Source organism: Leptosomus discolor, chromosome 3 (genome assembly GCF_034619465.1).
Source record: "Leptosomus discolor isolate bLepDis1 chromosome 3, bLepDis1.hap2, whole genome shotgun sequence".
Lineage (NCBI taxonomy): Eukaryota > Metazoa > Chordata > Aves > Leptosomiformes > Leptosomidae > Leptosomus > Leptosomus discolor.
This window is the reverse complement of record NC_141393.1, coordinates 70223924-70241936: the sequence shown is the minus strand read 5'-3', so window position 1 is coordinate 70241936 and position 18013 is coordinate 70223924. Positions and strand designations below refer to the sequence as shown.

Below are 18013 nucleotides of genomic sequence, written 5' to 3'. Positions count from 1 at the left end.
TGTGAGGGGGGCAGCGGCCGGCGGGGCCGAGGCGGCGCAGCGCCCCCCGGGCCGGCGGGGAGCAGGTGGGGAGGGGGCGGCCGCAGAGGGTGGCAGCTGCGGGAGGCGGCTGGGGGGCGGGTAGCGCGGGGTGACGGGGGCTAATGGCGGAGGCCGGTGGTGGAAGGTGGCAGGGGCTAATGGCGGAGGCCGTTAATGGGGGGCTGGCGGGAGGCGGTGAAGGGGGGTGACCGGGGCTCCGCTCCTCCGCCCGCCTCAGGGCGTTGGTGGTCCCGGGGACCCGGTGGCCCCGGCTCCCCTGGCGCACGGGCAGTGTCCTGCCTGTCCCCGGCCTGGCGCTGCCTGCGGGACGTGGTATCGCGCCTGGGCCGGGGCTGCCGGGCAGGGGCAGGGGCGCTCTGCCCACCGCCTGGGCCGGGTCGGGTGCCTGGGCTGTGGTCGGTGCCTCAGGCCTCGCTCAGGACAGGTCCTGCCCGCCTGGCACAGAAAATGGTGACGCTGCCCTCCCTCCGTGCGGGTGTTTGTAACTCGGTTATGCGGTGGGGGCAAAAGCTCGCTTTTCGGGAAAAAAAAAAAAGCACGCACCGCGTTGGTGATCGTAGCTGTTTTGAGTCCGCTGTAGGCAGCGGCGTTGGTCCCGGTAGCCGGTGTTACGCTGGTGTTTCTCGGGGAGCCCTCCGCGTTAAAACGCGTGCTCCTTCCCCTCGCCTGGTGCCCGGGCTTGAACTGTCCGTTGGAAGGTGCAATAAAATCCCGCTTCCTGGCCCAGAGAGGCCATTGCCTGTTCGTCGCACACCTGCCCGCGGTCGTGGTGCTGCTTGTGCAAGGCGCCCGATGGACTTGTGCGGTTGCCGTGCTGGGCGGCCTCTGCCTTTGGTTGCAGAGCTCCTGTCGCCTCTGACAGCGGCTTCCAGGAGGCTCTGCTGGCATGGGAGGTGGTACACAGGGCGAGGGGAAACCAGGAACTGCCTCGCTCTTAGCTGTGGGGTGACAGGCCTTAGCGTGTGGGTTTCAGGTGGATACCTCGTGTGGGGGGTGTAATCACGCCACAAAGAAGCTAAATTGAAATTCTTACTCTAACACCATTTGTGGTAGCAAACCCGAATTGTTCTTAACTACCAGTCCCTCTGGCTTTCCCTGCTGGGCTCCTCTCCACCTCAAGGTGCACTGTGTGCTACATCTAATGTTAATGTTTACAATTTATTGGAAATAAGATATTAAAGGGTTCTAATGTGGGTAATGCACTTAACCCACAAAGTGTATGTGGTCCTTACGCAGTGTAGTTGTGTGGCTGACAGTGTATTTTAGCATCAGAAGAATTCTTCCATGGGTTTTAGCCACACCTAGATGTACATCTTTGCAAATGCTTTTGCCTGCTGGCGTGTTAGTAGCCACCATGTTTTGGAGTGCTGTGAAAAAGAAATGAAAGCAAGCGGCAGTTTTGCGAAGCTGACGTGTCCCTGAGAAATGTGGCTCGTGGTTCCACAGGCTGCTGCTGCTGCTTGGTTGTTGGAAGCTGCTCGCTTGAAGGTGCTCGGTGTTTGATACCGAGGGTCGCTCCTGAGAGGCCGTTATCTGGAGCGGGGGAGGCTTGTTTGGAGCTGGTTGTCGTTCAGTGGCACTCGAGTAGATCGACGTTACTTGAATGACTCTGATGTTACAACATTTCTGAACTATGGGCGTCTCTGAAGCTAAATTGATAACTGGTGAATATGTCCGTATGTATTTGGAGAAATGCAAAGCGCTAGGTCAGCTCAGGTGCTTTCAGCTGTCCTATGCAAAATCGGTCTGAGAAGTAATTAGAGCAGAGCTAGGGAACAAAGCAGAGCTGAGAGGAGCAGAGAATGCAGATAAATGCACCCAGCTGTGCCCAGGAGGAGCAGACAGTGCCTGCACTCGGGTGTGGGAGGTTAACGAGGGGAGAGCCAGAGCAGAGCTCCCAGGGAGCCCTTCATCTTGGGGCAGCATGAATCCTCTTGTGCCAGGGGGTTCACAAGAAAGTCTGTTTCAGGGTGCTGCGTCGTGGTTCCTTTTCACCTGTTAGCCTCTCTGTGTAGTGCTGGGAAGCTGCAGTTTAGACCTCTATAGCTTTCTCTTTATTTCTTAAAGATCACGTTAAAGCAATCGGCACTGAAAAGGTGTGGATCCATCCTTGACTCTAGCGGGGAGAGAATGATTGGAAGTTGTGTGTTCTGTAGTTACTTCACTGTTAGATCTTAGGTGGATCAGGACACAAGCTCGTTAAAAAACCCCCACAGTCTCAGACTGTAGTGGTGGTTGTACACTCTGGAGGTTTAAGGTCTCTTCACATCAAACAGTTAAGAGCGGCAATGTGTTCTGGTTCCCAAATCTAATGTGAACCCCTCCCAGCAAGAAGCACATCTAGAGTTGTAGCTACCTGTTTGTTACAGAACAGTCAGCCAGCAAGGGCGATTACATGATGTGTGAGCAGGGGTTTATGTGAGTATTAAAAAGACAGCATTCTGTTCCTTCCCAGTGCTCTTGTTGACTAGTGGGTTGTGCAACCGGCATATTTACGTTTGATAAAAGCACCAGATCATAACATCTTTGAATGTAGGGCACTTGGGAGAAAGGAAGGGCAATCACTTAACTGATTCTTAACTGAAGGCAGTGAAAAGAAGCCAGGAAATGGTAACAGACCGTCTCTCTCTCCAAAAGGCCCCCAGTGCTGCTGACCCCAGAGCTCTGGGGAGGGCATGCCCTAGAGATCCAGGAGAGGGCCAGAGCAGCAGCTTCACTGGAACAGCTCTGGGAGCTGAGAGACTCCTACATTGTTGCCCTCCGGACCCTCAGGTCACAGCTGGAAACAACCACCATAAAGCAATTCTTCAGTTGCAAAAATTATTTGGGGGTGGGCAATTTTTTTCCACACTTTTCCTGAAAACTTCACTTTTTCTGTCATTACCAGAGATTGTTTGTCAACTTCTGTATACAGACCAGCATTCAGGGTCTCGCCTGTTGCCTGGGATCACAAGCCTGATTACAGAGCATGTGCTCGGTCAGTGTTTTCTGAAAGAGCCTCTGCAATCAGTGTGTTTGTTTTACCAGTTTTGTTTGCGAGGAAGCAGCACAAAAATCCGTGTCAGCCTCTTCCTGACAGAGGCTGTGGGAGGAAGGAAGGGTTGGCAGGCAGATGGAGTGTTTGTCAGATAGAGAGAAGGTAACTGGGGGGGGGAAACATGCTGCTGGAGGAGGTTACCTGACTGTAGCTTCACTGAAATCCTCTGTGGCTTGGAGAATTGAGGGATGGCTGCTTTTAAGAAGGCCAGGGGCTCCTTGTGCCCTAAGGTGGTGGCCATCGCAGTTCCTGACTGTGCTTAATCTGAATTAAACCTCTGGCGTGGGTGTCTGCATGACTGGGGTATTGGTGGATCATGGTTTGGCGGGTTCTCAGTTTGGTAGCCAGGCCAAGGACTAGTTGTGGACGCTGTACTCTGTTCATCTGTGTGTCAGAGCTGGTGATGTCTGGTGGTGATGCTGGCACAGGTGCCAGCACAGTCCTAGCTCTACAGCTAGAGAGCTGCTTGCCTTTTGATCTGATTTGTGGACATTTGTCAACCCTTTACAAAATAAATGATGGGGATTTTATTCTTGTCCTTAAACTGAAGGAGAGGATATTGGCAGGAGGAAGTTCTTCATGGCTGTTTCATGCTTTGCAGAAAATGCTCTGAAAGCGAACCGGACAGTGCCTGCTGGGACTAAATCTGCCCGAAAAAATCTTCCTTTACCCAAGGCCTGTTTGTTGTCAGGAAGGAACCTCTACAACGGCTGAACTCTGCAAGTGATGGGCTCGGAGAACAGCGCTTTAAAGAGCTATGCCCTAGAAGAGCCGCCGTTCATACTGCCAACGGGACACACAATTTATCCAGCCGTGCTACAAGATGGCAAACTTGCTTCGGTCTTTGTGTACAAGCGAGAGAATGAAGATAAGGTTAATAAAGCTGCCAAGGTACTGTAGAGACTGTGCCTGGGACAGGCTTGTCAGAGCTGTCCCTCTTTTTCCTTGGAGGGGTGGGAATCAGTTAATGAGGGTCAAACCTTGGGGAGTTTGGGGAAGGGGAAAAGGTCAAAGTTGACCCTGGCTGCAAACCACTGCCGTGCAGGGGGAAAAGGAGGTGGGCGGCTGCAAAGCTCATTGTGCGCTGCATGATGGAGCAGTGGTGGGAAGTGGCGTTCAGGTAGCAATATCTGCCTTTGCAGACTACTGGTCTTGGCCTGCAGATCTGAGTCAGAGTCTTAGGTGGACCCTACCCAAAATACTGTGTTTATTCTGTGTAAGACTTTATGTGGATGTATATAAAGGGTTCTGGAATGGGTGGGTGGGTGAGTGTGCTGAGTGCGTGGTGAGGAGCAGGGCTGGGCTCTCTAAATGCAAGCAGAAGGTCTGGCTAAAAGTACGAGCCTCAGCTCTGCAGCTGAAAGAGGTGCTTTGGATGAGGTTTAACAGATGTCTTTGTTTCTGGAAGCACCTGAAAACCTTGCGCCACCCTTGCCTTCTGCGCTTCCTCTCTTGTACCGTGGAAGCAAATGGGATCCACCTGGTTACAGAACGGGTGAAGCCTTTGGAGATGGTCCTGGAGACGCTGTCTTCTGCAGAAATCTGTGCAGGGATCTACGACGTGTTGCTGGCACTCATCTTCCTCCATGACAGGGTAGGTACACCAACAGCAGTGTCAGACTTTGGTGGGAGCCAGATGAAATGTGACAGGAGAGCATTGTACCTGGGCTTGTCTGGGTCACTGTCTCGTTCCTGATTCCACACAAAAAGGCAGACACATACCCCGCAGTTCTTTGAGGCTGAAACTGCTAAAATCATTGTCTGCTTTGTAGGAGGAAGGGTAATTGAAAGAAGGGAGCAGTTCTCAATTCATGAGCTGGTATCTGCTTGCAGTGCTTCTTACTTTAGGGAAATGGGATTGCTCGGCCTTGGCATTTATTTACAGCTGTTGCCACGTGTCAGAGATCAGTATCACGGCTCCCTTGTTTTGGCACTGTACGTTTGTCCAGGACTGCAGTTAAATCCCAGCTCAGACTATAGTTTTTGGGCTTTGTGTTCATAGTTGGAGCCTTCTCTGGATTTACAGTTGCATTGCAAGGCTTGGGACAGTTAGAGCTTTGTCTGCTCTAAAGCCCCAGCCCTTCTGCCTGGTACCTGCTAGTCACCTACAAAATCTCGAAGGACCATTAGAATTGTGTGCTTTTTTGGCAGCTTTTCCTCAGCTCCTCACAGCACCTGATTAGTGCTGATTAAGATTTTACGTCTTCATCTGTCCCCAACTCTGTTATCCTTTTTTTATGTTTTAGGGAAACCTAACGCATAACAATGTCTGTTTATCATCTGTGTTCGTAAGTGAGGATGGGCACTGGAAGCTGGGAGGAATGGAAACAGTCTGTAACTTCAATGAAGCCACCCCAGAGGTAGGAGCCAAGGAGAGCGCACCTTCTGATACCTGGGAGAGGGCTCCTGACCATCTATGGATATGAAGGCCCAAGTCCTTCCGGTTATCGGAATTTACTATTAAGTGTGTTGGCTCACTTCCCGATCTGATCTGAATCTTTCCTCTAAGGACACCATAACTGTAGACTACAATGACTACACAAACAGAAACTAAGTCCCCATTAGCTAAAAAAGCAGCTGCTTTTCTAAGGGATACTGCTGGCTGCAGGGTAGGTTAAGACTGGGGAGAGTGAGAAAACTTTGCTGCTCTGGACTGATTTAAAACTAAACTAAAAAAAAAAAAAAAAGCTTTAGTATGAAGCAGGAAAATCCAGGTTGAAATGAATCAATAAGAAAAATAATTTAAACGACACCTTAGGTTTTGCTGCTGGCATCTTCATTGCTTGTTACTGGTCTTAGCAGAAAAATTCCTGGTTTGATTTCTGCTGCATGCTGTGCAGAGTCATTGCTGCAGCCTGGCACTGTGCTGTAAATGTGTAATTGCCTTTTCTCCCAGAGGATCTGCAAATCCTTCATGAACTGTATTGACTGTCCCTGGTGTGTAATGCCTTCCAGCAGGGATCAGGCAGACACACAACTGGTGTGCACAATGGTGCACAACAATGCAAAAACCGCAGCAGTAAAACCCGACTGCTAAAGCTTAGGAAATCCTTTTGCCGTGCAAATGGGTCGTGCAGGATGATAGGACTGAGGACTAAAGGGATGAGTCGGCTGTGATGCCCTGAAGTTGCTTTCTATCAGCTTGGTGCTTCCTGCCTGGTCCGTTTGCGCTTCCCCTCCAGGCAGAGCCCAGCGCAGCCTGCCCTGGGTGCCAGCTGAAGGGGCAGGGGCAGACCTCCTGCCACACGCTCGGCCCTGGCCCGCGGGGAGAGCCTGCTGCCGCTGCTTGGCACAGATAAGCGATCGAGGCAGCTCATGTCTCCCCTCTTCTCCTTCCAGTTCCTCTGTCATGTCAAGTCAGTACGAGACCGGTCATGCATCCCTTGCGAGGAGATGGTGAGTAACATCACTTGCTGGAGGAACTTCTTGCTGGCAACAAATAAAAGTGCGATGTTCAGGAAATAGTTTTCATTCACAGGTTTTATTTCCTTGTGCTTGAATGGAAGTGGCTCTTGGATAGTATCTGAGGTTTACTCTCTCCCTTTTTCCCTCTTCTGTCCTCTCTCTGTTTTGGGAATGGTATTGGGCACTGGGAAGTGAGATTCTGAATGAGGAGTGATGGGACAGCAGTTCTCATAATATTTTTCAAACACTTTGTGTGCAGCTTTAATGCTTCTAAATCACCAAAGCTTTGCAAAAATGACAGAGTAGTTGCTGAGGTTGCCCAGATCACTGTGGTCACATGGTTGTGTACCTCTCACAACAGCCTTTTTTTTAAAACTTTTTTTTACTTGTTAGTCACCTCCTATCCATTAAGCATCCTATGGGTTGCTTATGCTAAAGGAACGCTCTTTCTCTCCCTAATTAATCACCTGTTTCCATAGAAATGCTGAAAGCTGTTGACCTTTAATTGCTGGATGCATTCATCGGGGAATCGTTTCATCACAATGTAGGTGCTCCTTTGGGTTATAAATTCCCCAGTGGAGGTGTTTTTGGCATCATATTCTTCTTGTAGGGTACATAGTAGAACTTTGGTGCTATAAAAAGAATTGTAGAGTTTATATAGTGGGGGGCAGGAATAGAGACTCATGGAAACTATCAGGTATTTCATAAACTCCTGCTTTGCTGATCTTTTTGGTTTTATTTTCAGTCTGCAGATTTCAAAATTCTGCCCAACAGCTATGGGCATGCAAGGGATGCCTACGCGTTTGGAGCAATGGTTGAAAATCTCCTGACAGTCCTAAATGATCAGGGTGAGGACTGACATGTGTTTATTTTGGTGTTGACAGATCTCTGTAGCCCCCTCACGTGCGTCAAGCCATTTGCCTTTTGTTGTAGCTGGCAGATGTGCTGCAGGTTCAGTGGCCACTGTTGTCCTTTGTGTTTGCTAAGTTAAGACACAGACTTCGACTTCTCCTGTATTCCCCTTTTCATGCATTTGAATGTGGTCAGATGTGGCTGGAGGTCACAGCCCGTGTGACACAAGCACTCCCAAATCTGCTTTGCAGCCGTCAGAGGTTCGCGTGGTCCTGCCCCACCAGCCGCTCCATCAAGGATGTTGTGTGCCGCAGCTGAGCAGGGGCTGCTTCCTTCTAGCAGAGAGGGAGCAGGAAGCTTCTTGGGAGGACAGTAGCTCTCCTTGGTGCCCCAATAGCCAAGCAGCTTATGAAGAGAAATGGAAATGCTATTTTCCCTTCCTTTAAGGACAGATATGAGCGATTTTGCTATCAAATAGAACTAAAAATAAGTTTTTTAGGAGGGTAGAGGACTCCTGAACGTAGATTGTTCAGTGTCGAGAGGGAAATCTAACCATAGGTGCTCTGGATTTCAGTTTCAGCAGATATTCTCTCCAGCTTTCAGCAAACCTTGCACTGTACACTGTTGAATCCAGATCCAAAGTGTCGTCCACCACTGTCCAGCTTATTGTCTCATGAATTCTTCAGGTAAGGAAAGGAATAGCCTGCCTGTTTTGGCACATCTTGATACTGCGTATTTCTGTGTTGCAAATGTGTTAATTTTGTGAAGGTGTGTTACTTATCAGAGGGGAAGTGCAGGGAAGTACCTCTTACAGGGATCTTTGACAGAGAGACTCCTCAAATTAAGAAATCATTATCAGCCTTCCAAATGAGGTGCTGAGGTAGCAGTGGTGACAGAAGTGTGTCCCTTAGTCACACGCAGTCTCTTGGATCTCCCCAAGCTTGTGGGAGGCGGTGGGAAATGCTCTAGAAAATAAAATCATTAGCAATATCGCTGAAGCAAAACAGGCTCCGAGATAATCCATGGAGAGCTGTGTCTGCTGTCACCTGAGTGCTTCTCTGGGTGGTGGCACTAGTGTAGGGTGGCACTTTGTTTTCCTCATTGCCCTGGTGAGGTGGTCAGAGGTGGCTGATGCTGTGTTGCCCAGGTCTCCCTGTGAATTGCTGGCGTTCTTTGTCAGTTTGCATTTGACTTGTATCCCTCTGTCTCGTTGTCTCTGCTAAGTGAAGGACGGGGATTTGCAGTCTCTTACTTGTGAGTGGTTTAAGCATCAATAAGGATCACACTTGACAGCCAATGTTTTTGTGCTTAGGAATGATTTTCTGGAAGTTGTGAATTTTCTGAAGACCTTAACACTGAAGTCTGAGGAGGAAAAAACTGAATTTTTCAAGTAAGTGAAGGAACTGTAATCTGGAAGCTTCTTACTTCAGAAATACTTCTGCTGAATGGGATCCTGGGGGGACCTGGGAAGGCTAGTGGCCAGAGAGGTAGTTCCTCAGGTGTCAGATTTTGATGGCTGTGGCAGAACGTTGTTTGCTCTGTGATACTTTCGGTACTCCAGCCAAAGTAATGGTCACATCAAAGAGAAAACTCTTCGCTCCCTCCTTTCCCAATTTCTTGTGAATGGTTTGGTGTTTGGGAGGTACCTGCTGGGCTCTGCATCGTTCTGATACTCGCCGGCCTCTGGAGTGACACTGTGCAGAGCTGTAGGGACAGCAGCGTTTTGACCTGCTGCAGACCCATTGCTGTCGGTGGAGGATTTGTGAGAAACGAGACTGTAGTGACACGCATCGCTTCAGGGGCGCTTGTCTGAATCCCGTCTGCTGGCTGGCAGCTGGGCCGAACTCCTGCAGGGCCAGGAACAGCAGCTTTCCCAGGAGTACAGGGAGATGAAAAGGAAAGAGCTTTTCCACTGTCCGTGTTCTAATTGAGTTAATGCACTTTGTGGGGCATAATGCTGGCATTATTGGCAGAAGTTAAATTATTCAGGTTCTCTTCCACCCGCTTTAGCAGCACTGGCCCGTCTCCCACTGCACCACGACTAAGCAGGAATCCTTTGAACAGTGGATTCATGTGCTGTAGCATTGCAGTAGAGGAGAGCGTGTGGCCCAACAGCTCGTGTGCTCAAGCTCTGGTGAACAGCTCCTCACTGGAGCTGTCCTGGGGTCCTGTTGCTTTACACAAGGCTGTCTGCTTGCCCAGTTTCAAAATACTCTAAAATATCAGAAAGCTGCTTTTAATGTGCTGGAAAAAAAGAATCTTTTCCTTGCCTCATTCTTAGAAGTAACTTTATTTTAGATGCGACTTTGCAAAAAAGGGAAATGTAGCACCAGGCACCTCTTGAGGCTGAAAATGTCTTCTGTTCAGGCAGATCTTGTAGACTGCTAATGAGAGAGTTTTCAGTAAGACATGTTGGGTGAATTAATCCTTGGTGCCAGCCCTGTCTGGGTAAAGCTGTTGTCTGTAATGGATGTCTCGGCTGCAGTAGTGCAGTGTCTGCAGGAAATCCTATTGTCGTGGTCCTCAAGAAGTTTTCTGTAAAGGGAAGCTTCCATGTAATCATGGCACTATCTGGGCCTGCAAAAGGGAGAAGCTGAATTTTTGTTTCTTTTTCCATATAAAAGAGCCCGGGTGTCCTTACAGAGCTCTTTTCATGCCTGTTTTGTACTGCTGTGGTCACCGTCAGTTGTAACCCTAGTTTGATTTCACTATTTGAGACTAAGTGGTGGAAATAAGAGGGGAAAGGGGGTCTTAGCAGGAGCATTCAGAATGGTTCCCACTATCTCTGTAACAGTAGTGTTTACTGAGGGAGTGAATGAATACTGTGCTTAAGGATATGCCAGAGTTGCCCCTTTATGAGGCAGAGGGGCTTTCACAGCACGTGTGCACTATTGCTCTCAAGTCTCCTCCAAGCCTAGAGAAAAGCAGTAACTGTTTTAAAGATGAAAATCCTACAAGAAGGAGCAGTCGCACAGAATCAAACTCTGTGACTTAACTAAATAAGTAAACCCAACCCGTACTCTGTTGGCCAACTCTTAAAATGTATTAGATGGAAGTGGTTTCAGAATGAGATTCCCTTTCTGCAAGGGAAACTTCCCTTGTGTGGTGGGTAGAACAGCCTTTCCTCAAGCAGTAGGAAAATTCTTGTGATGCACCAGGTGGTGGGGCGAGAGGATCACTCTCTTTGCAGTTTTGATGCTGGAGCACTTCATGGGAGATACCAGCTCTGAGGCAGTTTGATGCCACAGCAGTGGGCAGCTTCTCAGAGGAGAAAGCCTTCATGTGCTGGCCATGGGTGCGGCAGTGCTTCTGGATGTGCTCAGGACAGCCTGCCGTCTGGGCGTGGCTCCTGGTTTGTGTTACCTTTGCCTGAAAGCCTCAGGCGGCAGAGGCAAAAGGAAGGGAACGTGATATTAAGGGAAACAGTCATAAATGCACGGAAGGCTGCCTTGATACTAATTCCTGTCTCCTGGAACGCAGATTCCTGCTGGACAGGGTGGCCGGTTTGTCAGAGGAGCTGATAGCGTCACGGCTGGTGCCTCTTCTACTCAATCAGCTTGTGTTTGCAGAACCTGTAGCTGTCAAGAGTTTTCTTCCTCATCTGCTGGGTCCAAAGAAAGGTGACCTTTAAATACTTTCTCTCTTCACAATTACTACTGACAAGTTTGGAATTAATTCAGAGCAGTCCATTGATTCCATTGAATCAAGGGAATAGTGGTGTTTATTTAACCAGAACAACTGCTGTAACATACAGAACTAGAAAGGACAGTTACGTGTGCTTCCCTCTTTGCAGTGCTTCCACTGCTTTGCTGATGCTGGGAGGAGAATTAGGAATTGCCTGGGCTCTTTCCCAGGTTTATGTGTCACACCACCCTCCCACCCCAGGCTTTCCCAGTGGCTCACGGCATATCCTTCTTCCCACTTTTCCCCTACCCTGCCTGCCCTTTTTTCTTCTGCTGCTGCACTCATTCTCCCATGAAGGGTACTCAGGCTTTTCTCCTTTCCTCTGTAAGAGGTGTTCAGTATGTCTTGCTGGATCCCTAGCAATCTCTGTCCCTGCTGTTTGCCTCTGCTCTCCTAAAGTTTGTCCCAAATACTGGTGTTTCAGCCAAGCAATACCTGTCTTGTGACTGTTTGACCTTCAGTGTTCGGAGCCATTGCCATCAAGCAATGGAAACTGGCACTGCTGCCGCTCCTCCCTCCCATCTCCGACGTCCCAAGCAAGCTGTGTTGGCAGCTGACAAAGAATCGGACCTGGCAGTGGGGTGACACTGTAGATCACAGAACCACTGTGATGGTTTCTCGGTGAGCAGCCTCTTGTTGAAGCAGCCTTTTCCCATCTTCACCTCTCTTCCCTAGAGCAAACTGGAGAAAGCCAGACCAGCTGCCTCCTGTCGCCAGGCGTGTTCCAGACGCACGTCATTCCTGTGCTGCTGAAGCTATTTGAGGTTCACGAGGAGCACGTTCGAATGGTGTTGCTGTCTCACATTCATGCCTACGCAGAACTGTTCTCTCAGGAGGAGCTGAAAAACATCATACTGCCACAGGTTAAGGGCAGCAAAACACCACGCGGTGTATCCTAGACCGAGAGATTTGCAGTGCTCGGGGTGGTTCTCAGCTGAAAGTTAGGAGCTCATAGTGCTGGCCACAAGCAGTTTGCAACCTCCTTTCTGTGCCAGCCCTAACCCTTACACCCCACCCTGGTCTGCAGTACTGGTTCTGTTCAATGCGGTGCCCTCTGTCACACGCACCACTTGTGCTGATACCCGTTGGCCCTGGCTGGCAGCCCCACAACAAGAGACTGCGTTTCTGTTCCGTACTGCAGCTGTCAAGGATGGAAGAGTGATTGGTCTAAGCCTTGACGTTAGGGTCCAGCGCTCCCCCGGCGCTAGGCTCAGCCACGCTCTTCAGCTTGTAACACGAAGTGGAAGGCTGATTTTATGCTACAGCATAACGTCCAGTATCCGCTGAGAGCTGTGGGAGATCATAGAAATAAAATGTGCTACAAATAGAACATTTAAAGGGGAAAGAAGTGAAAAAGCAGAATTTTCTGTTCTTGGTAACGTTGTTATGTTCTTGATGTAGGTATTGCTGGGCCTTCGAGACACCAGTGACTCTATTGTTGCGATAACCTTGCACAGCTTAGCAGTTCTCGTCTCCCTGCTTGGACCTGAAGTAGTTGTAGGTGGAGAAAGAACGAAGATTTTCAAAAGCTCTGCACCAAGTTTCATGAAAACTGCTGATCTCTCCCCAGAAGGTAAATGTTGTGGTCACAGTGCTCTTGGGATTCTTGCCTATTGTCCAAGAAACATAGGTAGAATTTCTTGGATGATTAATCTGTTGCTGTTGACAAGTTAATTGAAAAAAAGCTAATTTGCAACTAAACTTAAATTCTAAATTAGGTGCTGCTTGCAGATACAGAGTTGATATCAGAAGAGTTATATAAAAGTATTTTAAATGTAGGAAATACATGGAAAAAATTTAAATCTCTTTCATTTAGGAATTTCTGTAAATAGAGGAGATTGAGTGTGTGTGTGCGCACGCGCGCATGCTTGTCTTTGGTGGAAAAAATATTCTGCCCTTCTAAAGGACTTGGGTACTTATCCAGATAGTTGTTTAATATTACTTCTGTCCTTCATGTTTGTAAAAATAGTGAATCTCATCCTCTTCCCCCGATTTCTATTCATAGATTGGAAAAGGAATACGAATTTCCCTATTTTCTCAGCTCTCAGGAGGCTTTTCAGCTAATCCAAGTGAAGACAGTAGTTCCTGCACCTGCTAGATAACTTGGAATCAGGGAAAGCTTTTCTGGACATTGAAACTAAAAATGCTTGTAACTGGAGGGAAGAATCAGCTTTTGTTCTACTTTAGACATATAGAGACCAAATGAAATGCATGATAGAGATCAACTTAAGTACAAAAGTTTTCTTCCTGACTGTGTATGTACTGACAGCTACCACCAATTATTAAAATCTGTGGATGGCTTATTGCATCATTTTTCTTTACATTATTTTAGTAGACTACAGTAAATAAACCCCTTCGGATTGCATGGTAAAACCAGGTTTATTTTGCAGAATATATGTAAAATTAGACCTGATTTAACTATAGCCTAACAACAATGAAACCCAACCTTTGTCCTCCACAGTGAGTGATGACCTGCAAAAAACAGTACTTGGAGGCCGAACACGTGAGGTTTAACAAGCTGTTTGCTTAAGCCCCTGCCTTTTGCCGAGGGCACTTTGGGTGCTGTGTGGTGATGGCAGTCCTTGCCGGTGCCGCAGGCTGTGCTGGTTAGCCCTAGCCAAGGCTGCCCCAGGCAGGCACAGCTGGCTGGGAGCACTGGTGAGGCCAGTGGAAGCAGGTGCAGCACTGGCCCAAGCTGGGGTGGTGGCAATGGGGCCTGACACAGCTGAGGCTGGTGCTGCTGAATCATCACCCCAGTCCCAAAAATGCACTGGAACCACTTGGTGCTCGCCAAGCTGCCGTCACTGGCGCAGGGAAACAAACCTGCCGTGTGCAGCTTCAAAGCGTGGCCTTTGCCGCCTCCCACCCCACCTCGGGTGTGGGACGGGGGAGCTGCAGTGTGGCCTTCAGGGGGGAGCCTCTTGCTGCTGTGAGCCGCTCTGCTCGTGCCCAGGCATCAATGAGGGTTTGTGCAGCCGCGCAGGTTTGCTTTGAGTTGTTGTGACAATCAGCGCTGCGCTTTCGTACGAGGCAGGTAACAGGGGATTTGTGATGCTGAGCAGTACAGAAGGTGGGGGTTTGGATCCAGCCAGGTGGCAGACAGCATTTTTTAGGCATCAGTTCTGATCATAAGCAGTTTGTTCATTGTGTATTTCTTGAAAGAACGTATCAGCAAAAACTGGCCATTTACAGTTGCCCAAACTTTGTACTGGCAAGAGCTGCAGCTGGCAGGAACAGAGGAGTATTGTGTTATACATAGATCAAGAGGTGCAGCTGTTGCATTGCTTTGCCAACCTTCGTTCGGTATCGCTTGTCAGTGGTGTAAGTAAGAACGTTCCACTGCTGCGGGCAGTTTTGACTGACAACACACCTCTGTGTCCTTTCTTTTATCCCTGCAGACTCTCCCAGTCATATCATAAGCAATCAGAGAAATCAAACCTCTCAGCCCTTGAAGAACAATTCTAGTGTGTTCCGCATCTCTGGAAATGTACCTGTCAAGAAGCTTTCTGTGCAACAAGACAATCCACTGGCTTTAAAGACAGGTAAAACTTAGCCCTAGTGCTTCCTTTTTTTGGAAAGCAGGTGTTCTGCAAATGGAGGGTTGCTTGAAAAGATGTTAACTTTCCCCCTGTGCTGATCTGAAAGATTCAGTGAACCAAGGATGGTAACAGTGAAGGAAGGAGAGTGACCCTTGGCTCCCTAGGGAAGTTATTTGGGAATCTGATACACCCAGACTGCTGGCTGGCCAGGCTTGAATTCCTGTTTCCTTACAACTGCTTCCTTCTGCTGTGCTTTCCCACCCGTCCTGCAGCTCAGCAGATGCACTGTCTTTATAGGTCAGGTCAGTCTCTGGCCTCAGAAGCTGACTGAGTTTACTTTCATGGCCTTTTTTCAGTCACCTGTTGCTTATCAGCAGTCAGCTTTTATTGCCCTGGGGTTTTGAGATGAATACCCCTCCTTTGCCAGCAGGAAGGTGGCCGTGCTCTCTAATGTGAGAGGAGCTTAGCACTGAACCATCCTGCCTTCCCATTGGCATTACTGGTTGATGTCCCTGCCAGGTGCTGCCTGTGCTGTCAAGGAGTTTTAGGCACAACTCTGTATCTACACTTGCTCTTGTGAAATGAGTATGTCACACCTTTGTCTTCCACAGGTGAGCAAGACACTCGGTCCCCCTCAAATGGAATTCCTGGAAGCATTAACACACTCGGGAGCAGCAGGAGCTCTTTGACTACCCCTGAAAAGCCAGCAGAGGAGTGGCCAGACTGGAGTGAGCCAGAGGAGACAGACACTGAGAAAACTGTGAACATTCAAATTCAGCCCCGAGAGCCACGGGGCAGCGTGGGACCTTATTTTGCTGAACATGATGTAGATGAGAAGCCTTGGGATGATTTTGAGCCCAGCAGCCCTAGTCCTGAACTGTCCTCAGGAAACTGCCTCACTGTGACACAAGCTGACGCAGCTGAAAGGTCGAGGCCTCTGCCAGGTACCCATCAACTGAGCAAAGAACTCAAAAGCCTCAGACTGAGTCCCCTGCCCAAGTCCTGCCCTGGGAACAGCTGGAGCAATGACAAGTGGGACCACCAGGAACAACTGGGCGAAACTGTGCTGCCAAAACCAACCTTTCAGGAAAGGTTAAAGTCTTCATCAGAGTCTGGCCTAGGAGAAGAATTCACAATCAAAGTGAAGAGGAAACCCATGCAAGACCCTGAGCTGGACTGGTTTGCTGACATGATCCCAGACATTAAACCTTCTTCAGCTATCTTGATTTTACCTGAAGCGAGGACAGAAGCAGTTGTTCCCAGTCACTCTGGTGTAGTATCCAGCAGAGAAGGTGCCTCGCAGAATGTGCTGTTTTCATCCAAATTTGCAGCAGCTGATGTTACTGAGGTAAGAGGCTATAGGCAATGGGGCTTAAGTGACTGCACCCTTGAGAGGATCCTAAAGCACATACGTAGCACAACACGCTGCTGTAGCACCAGCTGGCTTCTTAATCAGATGGTGGATAACCTGAGGAAGTATCGGCAGCATATGGCTGTACAGTTGAGTCTTTACCTGTGAATACAAGATGCTGAGCTCTGAATGATGCATCTTACCAGGCAGCAGGTAATTCAGTGGGCCGTCACTACAGCACCAAGAGAGCTGTGTTAGGAAACAGTGAGGGATTGGACTCAACTTGTACACTATTAAAGGCACTGACTAAGGTGTTTTAAGTCCAGTTTTCAGTTTGTGCTGCTGTATCCTGGATGCAAGGACCCTACACAATGTTAGGGAGAGTCTTGGTTTGTCAGACAGGTAAAACAAGGCTGGATCCTGTCTGTTGAACAGGCATGGCCCCGTGCACAAAGAGAGGGGGGCTTTCAAGCACAGAGGATGCTCAGGGCTCAGTGCTGCTCCTGGCTCTTCTAGGAAAACCTAATAGCATCGTAAATAAAGGACCAGGAAACCAGAACCTCTGGATTACAGCGTAAAGATTTTTGGGTACTTTGTTTTCCTGAAAGAATAGCCAAGATATTTCTCCATTTCAGAGAAGGAGGGAGCTATAAAACTGCCTTTTTCAGCAAGCAGGTAAATCCTCTAGCCCCATCACAGAGATGCTGGAGACTGCTTCGCTTTCCTGGGAGGGCAGTAGCACTCCCACCTGAACACGTAGCACCGCTAGGGAATAGGTGTTGATTTCAAGCTGTTTTGCAAATTCAGCCTCAAGAGAGCTACCACAGGGGTAGCAGGCACCGTGGGGAGAGGAGCCTTGGATGTAAACTGAAGTTGTTTACAACATTTGAAAATGGCACACTGTCATGTGACGGAAGCACAGTTGTCATGACACCAGCCCCATTTTGGGGGGAGTCACTGTAGTGCAGTCAGTGCTGCGGAGCAGTAGAAAAGCTGTCAGTGGACAGGGGAGATCAAAGTCACCGTGTTAGAATACAGCAGGACAACAGCTGTTCCCTGGGGGAAAGAAATCATCTAGTTTATAGTATCCTGTTCTTAATGAAAAGTGGTTTTGGTACAAACAGTTCTTGCTTTAATTTTAGTAAAAAAAAAGTAAGATTCACCCTGTTAGTTTGCTCTTTTCTTTAAGGTGTTTCCTTTTGTAGTTAAAAGTTCCATACAGCAGAAAGCTACAAATCCTGGCACTTCATTTTAGGTCTTATGAGGGGCTTTCAGCATTCTGGATGAATGTTTTCCTTTGCCATTGCAAGCCACACAGGCTCCTGCCTGGCTCCTGTGGCTGTGCTAAGTACACAAGTACAGTACACATGCCTTAATGCTGATACTTTTACGTGATTCTAGGCTGAAGCTGCAGGCTGGGGTGAAGAAGAGGAGTTGAACTGGGAAGATAATACTAACTGGTAATGGGACTGAAAGAGACAAAGGCAATTAATAGTGTCTTGGATTCTGTAAGAGAAGTTGCTGCTCCCCCAATCCAATGGATAAGTACCTCAGTGCTGCTTTTGCCAGAAGGCAGGCACTTGCTGCAGCAGCCAGCAAGATCCCATGGGGCCCGATCTCTTGCAATGGATGCTCCTTTCCAGTCTGTGCCAAAAACCGCAGGGGTGAGGCCTGCACTCAAGCAATATGCCCAGCTCTGTGTGTGCCACCGCTACCGGAAAGAGGAACGGCGTGATGGGTGTGTTGGTGCTGACCTGCTACTGGAGGCCAGGAGTGGTGTAAGCGATTGTTCCAGAACTCATCCCTGCTCTGAAAAACTGATGACAATAAATGAAAGTCACACTGAGCTCCTTGGTTAATGTGCCTTCTTTTTTTTGGTTTTTGTTTTTTTGTGTTTTTTTTTTGTTTTTTGTTTTTTGTTTTTTTACAGAAAAGCAAAGCCCTTAGAAATGGTTCCTTTTTACTTTTTAGCTAACAGATGATTTTAAGATGAATGTACAGTTTATTTAACTTATTTATTTCTGTTTATATAGCGTATCAGTGGGTGGCACAAGAGGTGCTAGGAACTGTGCAGAGAAGGACCACTGAACACAAACTGCTTAA

The 18013-nt window shown here is 48.5% G+C and overlaps 1 protein-coding gene across 2 annotated transcripts; it reads left to right on the top strand.

Moving 5' to 3' along the window:
- Positions 1-3700: 3700 nt before the first annotated feature.
- SCYL3 (SCY1 like pseudokinase 3) lies at positions 3701-17756 on the top strand. 2 transcript variants are annotated; one of them, XM_009952044.2, is made up of 13 exons: positions 3701-3970; positions 4488-4673; positions 5326-5439; positions 6419-6475; positions 7230-7332; positions 7911-8022; positions 8649-8726; positions 10817-10956; positions 11696-11883; positions 12422-12593; positions 14419-14562; positions 15171-15907; positions 17312-17756. In XM_009952044.2, exons 1-13 carry the CDS (start codon positions 3806-3808, stop codon positions 17372-17374), a joined length of 2259 nt encoding a protein of 752 aa, XP_009950346.2. In that variant the 5' UTR covers positions 3701-3805; the 3' UTR covers positions 17375-17756. The 2 variants fall into 2 exon arrangements, with proteins under 2 accessions (XP_009950346.2, XP_009950347.2); XM_009952045.2 differs by lacking the exon at positions 14419-14562 and having other exon boundaries at positions 12422-12602.
- Positions 17757-18013: the final 257 nt, after the last annotated feature.